The sequence below is a fragment of the Protomyctophum bolini genome (assembly GCF_963924005.1).
Source record: "Protomyctophum bolini genome assembly, chromosome: 6".
Lineage (NCBI taxonomy): Eukaryota > Metazoa > Chordata > Actinopteri > Myctophiformes > Myctophidae > Protomyctophum > Protomyctophum bolini.
Window position 1 is genome coordinate 13,389,885 of NC_137867.1, and position 14,777 is coordinate 13,404,661.

The window sequence follows — 14,777 nt, forward strand, 5'->3', positions numbered from 1 at the left end:
GTCAATTTGGTTTTCTGTCACCATGTCAGGTGATACCCAAGTTGCCTTGTGTATCCTTCTGTGATGGAAGAAACTCCCGCCGATAACTAGGTTGCTTGTGGCGCACAAATTGCTGAATCTCTCTCCATTTTCATTCATTTCCCCTAGGCCTTGCTGTCCCATAATCTCTTCGTAACCTTGGTTGTTGCTGCCAATTTTTGCGTTGAAGTCGCCCATAGTGACGATGATATTTCGTCTTGGACGAGCCTGTATGATGGACAGCAGTCTGTGGTAGAACTCCTCCTTGATATCCTCATCGCTCTCATTTGTCGGGGCGTAACACTGGATGATGTCCATATTTATCCTCCTCTTTTCTGTTCGGAAACATGCTGTGAGAATCCTTGGGCCATGTGCCTCCCATCCAATGAGGGCTCTCTGTGCAACCTTGGTCAGCATCAGGGCCACTCCTTGGCTATGGGGCGCGTTGTCTTCCTCGTGGCCCGAGAACAACAGCATCTCCCCTGTGGTTAACCTGTGTTGTCCTGAACCGGTCCACCTTGCCTCACTGATTCCCAAGAGTTCCAGATTGTACCTTCTCATCTCTGCTGCCACTTGTGCTGTTTTGCCAGTTTCGAACATGGTCCTGACATTCCATGTTCCGATATTAATGGTGTTCCTGGTAGAGATGATGGTTGTCGGCCCAGTAGCTTCCAGATGGGTCTGGCTTTCACTACTTGGTGTCATATATCCTCTAGCTGGAGGACCATCCTCTCCCAGGACTCTAGTTTCTTTTGATGCTCTTTTTCGTGTTTCTGTAACAGCTTTCTTTTGACGGGGTGGAGTAGTTAGCCCCACGCCCAACCCCCAACCTGGAGGACCAGGTGCTGCTTTTCGTCTGGCCTCTCCCCTGAGACCTGCCCGGCTTGGTTAAAACCTGCCGAGGGTATGAACCCCCTCCGGTATAGCCCTCAGAGTCACGGAGACACACAAGCTTTCCCACCACGACAAGGTAGCAACACAAAGGGAATAGTTTACAATAGTTACCCACTGAATATTGGTACTCCATATGGAGCTATCCGACATATCTTACTAACCTATCCAAACCCCATATTTGGACGTGGTTGACCTAGAGCTCCATAGAGCCATCAGATTCAGATCTAGTACTGACATCATAAGGTAAAATTCCTGTGGATATAGGTGCAGACTCATCATCGTAGCATCACTAATGCCAGTGATGTCACAAGCATCCAGCTAAGCACTTTATAAAGGGTTTTGTAACACTCTTTGACCAGCTCTCACCGAAAAGACTCCAACACCATCAGTACAAGTCAGGATATTTGGCCTTACAACCCAGATATCGCTGCATTATACAGAGTCTTCAGAACCACTCTTAATCATCAGGGTTGACATCTCGTTAAGTTCTTACACCACACCACTGCCGCAGGTCCTATACTTAGGATTTATACTTGGTATTTTCTTACTGTTATCTCAAATGGTAAACACAAATAATGAATTAATGGTTTGAATTATTATTCCACACATCCCAATGGAAGAACTAGCATCACTGAATGGATACTTTTGGAATATAGATTTACATAAATTGGTATTAAAAACGGTTCACAAATTAGAATTTCTTCTGTATTACAGGCAATTGGCAGGTCCAATCTAGAGATACTGATTTTTCAATTCCGATCCGATATATTAATTTTTAAATTTCCCGATATCCGATATATATTTGCTGATCCGATATTTGCTGTAGGCTACACAGCAAAACAAATAAATACAAAAAAATGCATTAACTTTCAATAAGCCATTTATTAATTGTACAAATGCCTTGCATTTAAATTCAAAGAGGGGATGTTTATGGTTAAGTGTTTAACCTGTAAAAATAAGAAGTGTTTAACCTGTAAAAAGGAAATGGCAACCTGTTAATTAATACTATGGTTTATTATTATTATGTGCAAAGGTACATTTTGCATGTAACCTGTTAATTAATACTATGGTTTATTAATAATAATAATAGTAATTATTATTATTGCTATATACACGTGATACCTTTTTACCCGTAATGTGATGCCTGGAATCAGCTGCGCTATCATGTGACAAAAGCCTTGAGCCTTACCGACAGAACTCAGGGAGAAAATAAATACCTCAGGACGTTTGTTATGGTGCATGGTGTTGTACGTGTTGCTACTTTAGTTTGCAAACTCTGTCTTTGTCTTAAGAATTGCACTAAACTTACAATCTGAATCAATATTTGAGCTTCTGACAACAATGTCATGGTTTGATAACTGAGCCAAATATATAAAGACGGATTTAACCGCGACGACGACGCGCGCTTATTCTTCATCATCATCATCGTCGTCACAGCAGCATTTTTTTTCAATGGCAATAATAAAGTAACAAATATTTAATCACACGCTAAACAGCACGTGTGTGCAGTTAATATATAATAGAAGAATGGATTACAAGAGCAATCTCATCAACATCAATGTCAGAACGCAGCTGCTATAGATGATGGGCTCCACCACAAACTGCGGATTGACTGATCCGTGCGACGACGGGTAAACTTTATACTTTTAGTTTTAATACTGTTAAGTCTGTAAGTGATTCCATTCTCTTGCATATTGCACCTTAGTGGGGCTTTTTTCTATTAACTGTTTGCAGTCTGTACGTACTGGAGGTTGGATTCGCTCACTGCACTGTAGTAAACATGTGTCCCCTCCTGTATCGGAGCGTGTATCGGTGGCGTCAAATCCGATCTCCGATACATTAATTAAGCTGGATCGGAGGCCGATCCCGATATCGGATCGGTTGCATCTCTAGTCCAATCATGAACAGACTGTAGAGAAGATCTCTGACAAAACAGTTGCTGTCTCTCTCAAGCATGGACACAATTAATGCACTGTAATGTGACGTTACTGATTTTTCTTTGATTGCTTTGGATGACAAAGTGAGAAAATGGAGGCCAACCATAGGTATTACAGTAGCCTATAGCTATTTTATTTGGAGACAAATGGTCAATTGTTACAATCTACATGAACAAAATAATTGGGTTCTGGGTCAGCTTAAATTAAATGGTGCAAAAAGACTAATGTTCTGACAGAAGGTGTTTTCATCAGTCAAGGACAAGACTTGACACATTATCTTAATAGCCTAATTTCAATCAATTTGGTTGGTGAAATGCACACATTATATTATCTTGTTGAATAATGATGAATACAGTACAGAATATATAACCATTAACCAATATGCTTTTCTTTTCCAGCAACGTCATCAATTATGAGAAAGATGCCACTGGACAGGGAGACATGTCCAAAGCACAACAACATTATGAGAGCGAAGATGATGGATTTGACAGCATCGGTGATCCGCCAGTGTTCACAGACCTGTATGACCAGCCGATAGATGCAGCTTCATTCCTGTACGCAAGTATTTCTCACATAATAGCTTTAATCATTTTGTAATTGAAGTCATTGGGGCTGCTCTGATTGGACTGAAATATTGCCGATAGATAAACGGTACTGCATTCCTGTAGTCTTTTTATGCCACATTAATGTTTACCATTTTCAACCTTATCTTCAAATAATTGATCTTCACCAATTCTCATAATAAGCTGGTTCCGTCTACTCACACTTGGGGTCTCTCTTAATTTTTGAGTTGACTTTTATTGTATGTTCACAAACTTTGTCCTACACAAACAATTCCCAAGATTTATACATTGAGTGAGCAAGTGGTCGTCATACTAGTACTCATCCATACTATTGGACTTGGTAACAATATCCTTTAAGCTAACTTCAATCTGTTTGGCTGGTGAAATGCACACCAGGTTGGGTAAGGGGGCGAACGGTTTGCAGAGCGGTCTTGATATCGGAAGGTCGCTAGTTCGTATCCCCGGACCGGCACGTTAAAATTACCACCGCTGAAGTGCCCTTGAGCAAGGCATTGAACCCCTACCATGAAATGTTCTATGAGCAGGGCCTGGCTGTAAACAAGTTCTTGAGCTTAGTCCAGTTACCCTAGGTAAACATAGTAACTTTGCTTTGCTTTGCTTTCTGTTTTTGAATGAGGATAAATACAGTAACTAATACATAACGAATATGGTCATATTTTATTTTACAGCAACATTAAAGATGAGAAAGATGCTGCTGGGCAGGAAGACATGTCCAAAGCACTTGTGAAAAGTGAGGACCTGATGTCGGAGCAAAATTCGGAGAGCAGTGATGTTGAATTTGTCAGAGACCTGCATGACCACCAGAGAAACGGCGCTGCATTCCTGTACGGTCTTTTCCCCCCTCACATACTGTGTTTTACACCTTTTTTGAAATATTTAATGGAAGTCAATTGGGCTCTGATTGGACTGAAAAGGTGTGTGATGTGTGGTTATCTATACTGTCAGTGTAGAAGAAAGCGGGGGCTCGCAACTCAATTTTGAATGCTCCAGTTTCTGCAGTTTGGCTCAGCACCAGAAAACGGAGGATGTGCTTTATATGTTTCCTTGAATGGTTATCTATACTACCATACTTTGCAACAATATCTTTGAGGGGCGCTATGCCCAGCTTTCCGTGTTTGTGTAAACACAAATTTGAAGACAAAAGTGAAGACAGAAAAGAGTGGATGCAAATTGTGATTGGCCAGAATGAGATGATGCATGATGATAAGAGAGCCCGCACTTCACACAGGTGTGATTTGGCCAGTGAAATGTGTGAATTAGATTATCTTGGTGAATGATGACTAACTGTACATAATACATAACCAATATGCTTTTCTTTTACAGCAACATCAAGGAGTGTGCTGCTGGACAGGGAGATATGACATTTGAGGACCTGATGGTGGACCAAAGTTCTGAGAGTGAAGATGATGAATTTGTCAGCATCAGTGGCCTGCCAGTGTTTAGAGACCTGCACGACCAGCTGTACGAGCACCAGAGAGGTGGAGCCGAGTTCCTGTACAGTCTGTACCGATGCCGGCATAAAGGTGGCGTCCTGGCAGATGACATGGGCCTCGGCAAAACCATCCAGGTCATCGCCTTCCTGTCAGGCATGTACGACGCGGGCCATATCAAACACACTCTGATTGTTATGCCATTGTCCCTCATCCCCACTTGGACCACGGAGTTTACTAAGTGGACTCCTGGGATTAGGGTGAAGGAGATTCACTGTGAGACTAAAGCAGAGAGAATCAGGAACTTGAAGGAGGTCCAGAGTCAAGGGGGCGTGGCGCTCACGACTTATAACTTGCTGATGAACAGCTGGCAGCAGCTGGCATCATACAATGGCAAAAAATTCAAATGGGACTACATAATCCTTGACGAGGCACACAAGATAAAAAACACATCAACCAAAACCTCCAAAAGTGCATATGCCATACCCGCAGATAACCGTGTTCTCCTCACAGGAACCCCTGTGCAAAACAATCTGCGAGAGATGTGGGCTCTCTTCGACTTTGCTTGCCAAGGCACCCTCCTTGGCACATATAGAACCTTCAAGAAGATGTATGAGAAACCTCTTATGCGGGCAAGGGAGAAGGACGCCACTCCAAAAGAGAAAGCCCTGGGGTTGAGGATATCCGAAAACCTAATAAAAATCATCAGACCATACTTCCTCAGGAGGACAAAAGCAGAGGTCCAGATGAACATTCAGAGAACACGTGGAGAACGTTTGCACTCCAATGACAGCCAGGTCACAAATTCGCAAACCGACACAGGGACAGCAGTCATGCCAACAATGACGAGGAAGAACGATCTTATTGTGTGGACGTATCTGAGTGCAATTCAGGAAGACATCTACAATCAGTTCCTCTCACTGGACCACGTCCAAAAGCTGCTTAACAGCACCATGTCACCTCTCACTGCACTTGTGGTTCTGAAGAAGTTGTGTGACCACCCGAGGCTGCTCTCTGCTAAGGCCATCAGTCAAATGGAGCTGAAAGAAGTAACATCCACGAACCAGCAAGACGACGATGACGAGTATGGCTCAAGCAGCATTGATCACATACCAGATGAGACACTGATCTCAGAGTCGGGGAAAATGGTGTTTCTCATCCAACTCCTCGAACGGCTCAGGGAAGAAGGTCACCGCACCCTCGTCTTCGCAGGCTTCCGGAAGGTGCTGGACACAATCCAGCAAGTCCTTGGCAACAGGGGCTTCAAAGTCTTGCGGCTTGATGGCAAAATCACCAAGACCGCAGAGAGGGCTCGGCTGATTTCACTGTTCCAGGAGGACAGTTCCTACTCTGTATTCCTCCTGACGACCCGAGTGGGTGGTGTTGGCATCACCCTGACTGGCGCCAATCGTGTGGTGATCTTTGACCCCAGCTGGAACCCTGCCACTGACTCCCAGGCCGTGGACCGTGCATACCGCATTGGACAAACTAAAAACGTGGTCATCTACCGGCTCATCACTTGTGGCACTGTGGAGGAAAAGATCTACAGACGGCAGGTGTTCAAAGACTCAGTGACCAGACAGTTGACCGGCGACACGAAGAACCCGTTCAGGTATGTTGGAATTATACCTCATGACAAAACAAGCACTTGCCTCTTGATTTGTTTCCACTTCATCAAATACATGGAATATACATTCAATAGTGGCAGCCAGAGAGTGTTATTCATACAGTATTGTACGACCAAGGGTGTTATGTAAGTTATGGAATGTTTAAAACAACAGGGACATCATTTTTACAGAAATATAGGCCGAAAAATGGATGGACAGAAGCTTTGGCTAACAAACATAGGCGGCGGGTGCGTTTTACCTTTGGGTAGGCAGCGGATTTATTTATTTATTTCCCAGATGGTCTAAAAATGAGTTATTTAGCATACTTTTACACACACACACACACACACACACACACACAAACAATAGCCTTCTATATAATGCTGCGCACATATATTAAAAAAATACCCAGCATAATTTTTGGGAAGGCTAAGGGTCGATTCATACTCCTATTTTAGAGCCGAATAAAAGTCAGTTCGGCGCTGTAGAGCCTACAATTTGACGTCATTTGAGGTTCGGGGGGGCGGGTACCGTCCTAAAGTCGGCTCTTCGGTGCTACTGAAATTTTCTGACGAGCCGAAATCATTTCGGCACTACAGCGCCGAAACAGGAGTATGAATCGGCCCTAAGCCTTCCCTAGCCTTACACACCCGCCGCCTATGCTAACAAAACCTCTAACATGTGTGACTTGGTTTTAGAACCAATATAAACGGACCGAATAATCTAGAAGCAAGTTTTGCTTTATATATTATCGGCTAAATCTGAGTAACCACTTATACTTTATTGCATTGCAATGCGTTGTGAGCTTGTAGATCTGCTATTTTCACCTTTAAAAATCAGACCCGTATGAAGTACTGTACTGTACTGTACTGTACTGTACTGTACAAGCCCTCCTCCCTGGCCTGTCTGTGTCTCCGTGTTAGGCTGTGCAACAGTGACACTTGGTGGTGAACAAACGCTATAACGTAACAGCCAGGGACACAGGGACAGACCCAGGGACACAGCGGCCACACACACGGCTGTCTATAGGAGTGGGTCACCACAAAAAAAAACCCATTCATTACTCGTAATCAAGGCAAAACTTCGAGATGATTGTGATACTGATTTGAAGTCCTATTGCTCAGCCTTACTTCCCACTAACTTAGGGCCTTGTTGCTACTGCTATGAGGCTGAGGCATCGTGGTTAACTCCTGACTCGCTATTCCAATTTCCAACCACGCTGTTGAGATTATCTCTAGCCGTGCATATTAGTGGCATTTTCACGGCAGTCTCGGATAACCCATTTTGGGCGGGAATCCCTTCTGGTGTTAGCATTATGTTATGCTTTAGCTATTGAAAAATAGCAGATCTACAAGCTCGTAGCGTGCCCTATTTTTGAAAAATCGAAGACATTTCTAGAATCTGATCTCAGGTCAGAATGGGTTAATAATGAAACTGTCAGGATGTAATAGACATTTTTAGAATCTGATATCAGGTCAGAATGGGATAACTCATTCACAATTCTTCCCTCCCCAGGTACTTCAGCAAGGAAGAGCTGAGGGAGCTGTTCACCCTGGAGCATACGCGCTCCTCCAATACGCAGATGCTGCTGCAGTCCCTCCACGCCAAGCATCGGAGGACTGACTCCAAACTGGACCAACACATCATGCACCTCCACTCCATGGGGATCTTTGGCGTCTCTGACCACGACCTGATGTTCTCGCAGAAGGTCAATGACCACGATGAACCCGATGACAAAGAGTCTTTGCGTTACATAGAGGGCAAAGTCCAGGAAGCACAAGAGCGGATGAAGGCAGAGTCTGAGATGCATGCACAGCTGGGCTCAAGTGAGGAACAGGCCTTGCTGAGACAGATGGGTCACAATAGCCGTGAAGGACTGTGGTCAAACAAGATATCAGGGAAGATATGGTCCCCCCCAAGCCCTCTGCTCCCCGAGTACCACAGCGACATCAGAGACTCGGATGACTCGGATGACTCAGAGACAGAGATTCTGGGGGAGAATCTCGAACAGCCTGGAGTTGTTACGGAGAAGCGTGCTTTGAGTCAAAGCATGCAGGTGATCGATCTAACTCTAGATGAAGACGTTCGAGCCAAACGGGCAGTTGGAATGCATCAAGAACCGTCAGAGATGCAACCTGATTCACCTAGAGATGTGTCCTTCCGGTCTGTACCTGTAGAGAAGGAAGACGATGTCATCGATCTAACTAATCTAGATAAAGGTGTCACTGAGTACCAGGTTTTGCAGGCTGTCGATCTAGATGACTTTGATGATGATGGTGTTGCAGAGAACCAGGCTGTCGATCTAGATGACGACGATGATGTTGCAGAGAACCAGGCCGTCAATCCAGATGTCATAGAGAACCAGGCCATCGATCCAGATGAAGGTGTCGTAGAACACCAGGCCGTCATTCCAGATGTAGGTGTCGCAGAGAACCAGGCTGTTGATCTAGTTGATGAAGGTATCAAAGAGAACCAGGCCGTCAATCCAGATGAAGATGCCGCAGAACACCAGGCCTTCAATCCAGATGAAAGTGTTGCAGAGAACCAGAAGAAGAGGAAAGCAGCTGTGCTTTATGAAAGCGAGGAAAAGGAAGGTGACCATATGCCTGCTACTAGCCACTTTGACCACTCATCTCCAAGTTATCGTTATTACGCAGTGCTTAAACCGCTCTGTTCCACCCCCATCAGATCCATGATGAGTCGTGCAGCGGACACTTTAGAGGCTATGCGCACTTCCACAAGGGCCTTTTTCGAAACCTCGAACAACGAAGAATATGAAGGAGTGGAACACTATAATAATTGAGGAAATGCAAGTGATTGAGGAAGAGGAGGAGAGAAATGATGAATGCTAGAGTAGCGACTAGAACACACTAACCTTGCATTCCAATACACATCTCAACTTGCCAGTTGCCAGTTAGTTGTGAGTAGGTAGGAGAACTTTTAGGAGTGGCTGAATGTTGTGACTCCAAAATGACATGTATTTGGCCACGGACGCCTCCATCTGAAAATGTTTAGTGCCATCGACCCCTCCAGAGTTTTCAAAAATGTTCAAAGATTTTGGCTTTTTTCCCCTGTATTTTTGTATTTGTTTAAAAAAAACAATGGTTTTTGGATGGTTGAATGGATGGTTGTACTTTGCACACTGTCAATAAATAAATTGCAGATGTACAAGCTCGCAGCACAGCACAAAGTGATGTGCTGTGAGCTTATAGATCTGCTATTTTGTGAATGGCCAAAATCTAAAATTACACGGATGCTTTCCGGGTTTTACTGGGTTAATGCAAATGTACAGTATCTGTTTACTTTCTTTATTCAGTTGTCATAATGTTCACATCATTGCATGTATTCTTGAGTTTAGCCTTTGTAATGACCACTGGCAATGTGATCTGTGTCACAAACTGTTTATATTTCGGAAGGTTTTTGTTTTATTTCTTATGATAATTTTACACCCTTTTATTGTGTAGGGTGAGGCAAACTACTGTATTTCACAAAATTCAACGGTATGATGAGAGATTTGATATTATTTGTAACTTAACTGTGAGAGCGAGGCGGCGGTGGATTATCGCTAGACTGTATAGTCTTTGCTGTATTTCTGAGCTGTATTAAACAGGTGTAAAGTTACATAAAATAAAATAAGGTTGAATGACTCAAACCAGATATCCAAAATCCCAGATAATTATTATCTAGTCTCATGCCATATCGACTATGACATCATGGAATATTAAAACCATTTATCTTCAGGAATGCTTTTGGGTCATTGCGGGTGGCTTTCTAGGTCAGAGGGAGTCTTTCACTAAGTTGAACACATTACAGTCCTGTGTCTCCAAACCTGTAATCATGTTGCCACATGTATATGCAATCCTCTTGTTCAGGGGCTTTTATTTTCATATTGAAAAATAAACTGCTGTGGAACATAATCATTCTACAAAGTCAGAAACCAATCAATGCTGTTAACCTTGTTGCTGCACTTCTTTCAAAACGTGCCCCTTTTAAGAGCTGCGCCTGCTAGTGTCTGATAATTTTGTTGTCAAAGCCTTTTCACAACTCAAAATTAAAAGAGCCATTTTATTACTGTATACTTAATGTGTGAAATATCCCCACAGCCCATTACATGGCATTTCACCCTCTGACATGATTACAGGAGAGGGAGTGTTTTGCCAACAAATATTGAGTCAAATTGTATGCTGGGAGGACTGACAATTTACCATTACGATTTATTGTGACAGGCACTTATCCAGAACGACTAACAAAGTGCATGATCAGAGTAAGCAGCTTGAATCCTGATCAATGAACAACTATCTTTTGCTTTGAAATACAGAGACCGGGTCAGTTGTTCATATACCCTCACTTTAAGCATTTAAGTTCCTTGCCTATTTTTAAAACTACTACTTTATTTAAAAACTTGGAATGCTACCTGTCATTTAACAGCATGTACCTGCATTACTTTAAAACCATAAACGGCATACCAGTTTGAACTGAACTGAATTTAAACTTGCAAAAGATGACTTACACTGCTCTTTGCTCTGGTGAGACTGTCTAATTCCTAATCAGAATCGGTGTGACAGGAGCGGAAGGCTGTGAGAGCTAATCTTTGTTATTCTGCTAGAAGTGATGTTGCCCAGAGGGAGAGGAATCCCAGACTGTTTAATCAGTCATATTAATCATACATTATTTATGACAATTACAGGAAATGCTGTGTGCTGCAGCAGCAGTAGCCTCTGCCCTCCAAGGCAGCAGCATGAGGAAGCAGGAGAGATACAGTATGAATGAGCCCTAGGTGTCTCCCAAAAGATAATGCATCATTCAGTAGCCAGAGATAAGGCACCTCTACATGGTGCCACTCAAGAGGCAGAATCTGCAAACAAAATACATGTCTATTTGCTCCGGTGATTGAGCTACAATCTTATTCCTTTACTGTAGGTCAAGGCTATGGATTCCTCTAATTCGTAAATATTTTGTCATATACAGTAACGGGATAGTGAAAAGAAATGAAAGGCTATGAGTAAGCAGGCATACGCAATCTCAATGTGGGATCCAAAATTTAATCTAAACTATCTAAAACTTGTGAAACGCACATGAGGGGATATTACATAATATATACAATATATAAATGTTTTACATATAATTGTGGGTGTGTGTGTGTGTGTACATAAAATAATGTGTGTATACACACACATACACACATACTGTATATAATATATTAAATATATTTTATGAAATAATTCCAACCCTGAAAACAATGGGATGAGAGAAGGGCTTCTTGTCTCAGTTTTCCCTGGGGGACAGCTATATATATATATACTGTGCGCTGGTGTCATTTCTGAACCCACCACTGCAGAGCTTCGGAGACTCCAAGCAGCTGCTTTGCCTAACACGACGTACAGTGGAGAGTGTTGCCACTGTCGGTATCTCCCGGTCATTCATCACCCTGGCACGGCAGCGTTGAGGCACGCTCAGGTGAGCCTGATTAAAGCCAGGAATTCCTCCCAACTGCCCTGTCCCATCCATAACTGTCCTATCCATCTCCCTGCTGCTTTATTCATGTGCTATCTGGCTCACTGGCTTTCCCTCAATGATCCTCCTCCATGCCTAATGTGTGCTCCTTCGTACGGGCCAAGAATAGCAGATCTACAAACTCACCACATGTCATGTCAGTGAAGTGTTGAGTTTATACATTGTCTATTTTCGGCGTGCGGCAATGTGGTACTGTGAAGTATAAAGTACAGTAAGTAAAGGGCTTGACTCGCATATTCTTCAGACCTAGTGAATTTATGTCTTAGCATTTGTTCTACATACCCATCCTCTGACAGGGTCTTTGTCTGTGGATATTATGCAGATAAAAACCACTGCAAGCCTTTTATTTATGTCACGATTGTGATATTGAGTTCTTAACACGTTAAACTGCTAAAAGCATTCTGCTGAGAACAAGACAAAAGTTCAACTTTAATTTAACTACACGTCCACCTTCTACCTAGAAGTATGAAAGGGAACATATTTTTCTGGTACATGAAATACTGTACACAGATGTTTTGGTCTGTATGACGTCCCAGCAGAAATAACAATCATATACTGTAGGCCTACCTGTAATATGGTTGTTCTTGTAGGTCAACTGTACAGTACACTTGTGTCAATTAACTTTAAAACGTATGTATTTCTGTGTGCTGTATCTCGTTTCACATCTTTAATTTATCACTGAAGGACCTTACACCGTGGAAGTGTCAGTGTATTTGTCATTGTATTTGTCATTGTCGATTAATTCACCCAAATATTTCCCCCCCAGCTATTGTTTTTTATATGAGTACATCAGGACATATGCACTGTACCGCAAATAAAAGGCACCGACTTGTATATTATATTATATTATATAGTTTGACGCAAAATATTTGCAGATACATTTTCATATTGTTTATTTGTCACACCCTCGGTGTGTAATGACCATGTCTTTAAAGTAGTGATTGTTCCTTCTTGTACATTAGGTCTAACCGTGAATAACATTCTCCATCAAATACTAATGTTTAGGGATCAATATTCTCACATTATCTTCATTATTGCTGGAGATGTGCAAACAGCTTGCATGAACAACTCCATAAACTTTTTATTTACAATTATGATGTCTGTTGACATCAATAGTACACAACCCTGTAATTCATATCAGGTTAACATGAATAACCATGTCTCTTCAAAGGATGGTCTGATAGGGCAGAAACACAGTACTGTAGGTGTGAGTGAGTGACAGCTTGTAACCTTAACTTTTTTGCCTCATACTGTACATTCATGTGCGCGTACAATACAGTTGCTTGGCAGTTGTTAGAGGACATAGAGGCTAATCTCACAATAGCAGTCAGGACCACTGAGGTTAACGTGCCACTGTGAGACGGTATACTACAGCAGAGCCAGTTAGCTTCAATTTACCTGCTGCTGCTGAGCCAGCAGCTAGGCCACCATGATAAGAGGCCGGGACAAAACCTAAATCCTCACAGCTTCTCTCTCTCTCTCTCCCCCTATCTCTCACTCGCCCCTCTCTAATATCCAGCTCACAGTCACTCTCTCTTTACACAGTACAATCTGGACCCTTTGGGTCAATGTTTACCCTCAGAGTTAAATGAACACTGTGTGTTTTACTGTGTATTTTTCTGTATCACTATTTCTCCCCCTCCTTCTCTTGCTCTTTTTCTCTGTAAAGGCCCTCAATTTTCAGTGTCTATATGTTACTGTAAGTAAAAGGCACGTTCCTCTGGGGGATGGATGTCCATTTTATTGTCCCCTATGATAACTGACTGTCATTTTCACACAGGAATCATTCAAACTTGGCAACAGCACGGAGAATAGTCCTCTCTGTACCTTATTGAACCCTGTGGCATGTTGTTGTTGTGTTGAAAAACTAGGTTACTGGTACGTTTGTCCTATTTTGTTTTAAAGTTACAAATGGATAAATTAACATACAGTGCAAAGACGGAGACGGGACACAGGAGTAACATTGCATGACTCAACTTCCTCACTTTTTACTGGTCATACCGGAACTCACATACAGGCAATGCATCCTGGGCCTTGTAGTCTATGCAACATTACCAGCTATATATTAGACAGTTGTGATGCACCACACATACCTGTATGACTGTGAGTAGTGGATGTGCCTGCCTAACTGTCACCCTGTAGGTGAGCCTGGGTGGGGCATTGGCCTGATAATGGGAGATCACCTGGGCCCGGTGTCTATGCTATGACACAGTACATATGTCCATACATAATGTGTACTACAATATAATATACTATATGGAATCATCATTCAATTTTATGTTCATTCAAGCAGCATGACGTGTAGTAAGTAGAGTATGGTTGCTGCTGGCTGCAAAGGAAGCATATTGCAATGGGCTGCTGTATCACTGAATAGACTGAGAAAATGAAATGTGTGATATATATTATCAGCAATTCAGAACACAGACGCCTGAGGCTGAAGCATACCTATAATAATCGTGAGGGATTCCTGAGTCTGAAAAGTGAAAACACTAGGGCATTGTGTGAGTGCAACTTGGTTTGTAATAAAAGCAGGTGAGGAAGTAGTAAACCAATAATAAACCAGAGATTCTTACTAAACTTACAGGACTTACAGCAAAGAAGGGTTGCAGGACTTGTCATTAATTAGGGTGACAGCTGTGGAAGAGGCTATATTACTGAGTGGCAGCATACCCAGTGATCAATATTAATGTCCGTCTCATGACGTTACAGTTTTCATCCCTGAAACCTGCCCACATGCAAATTGTCTGCACCCAGCACAAATATAAGTTTGACAAATGTCTTTGTCTTATTAGG

At 42.6% G+C, this 14,777-nt stretch overlaps 1 protein-coding gene across 1 annotated transcript; it reads left to right on the plus strand.

Moving 5' to 3' along the window:
- Positions 1-924: 924 nt before the first annotated feature.
- Positions 925-9,273, plus strand: LOC308316907 (DNA excision repair protein ERCC-6-like; the record flags this gene model as incomplete). Its single annotated transcript, XM_080765692.1, has 8 exons — positions 925-988; positions 1,272-1,423; positions 2,067-2,159; positions 2,647-2,729; positions 3,248-3,403; positions 4,102-4,257; positions 4,757-6,475; positions 7,986-9,273. 8 exons carry the CDS (start codon positions 925-927, stop codon positions 9,271-9,273), a joined length of 3,711 nt encoding a protein of 1,236 aa, XP_080621818.1.
- Positions 9,274-14,777: the final 5,504 nt, after the last annotated feature.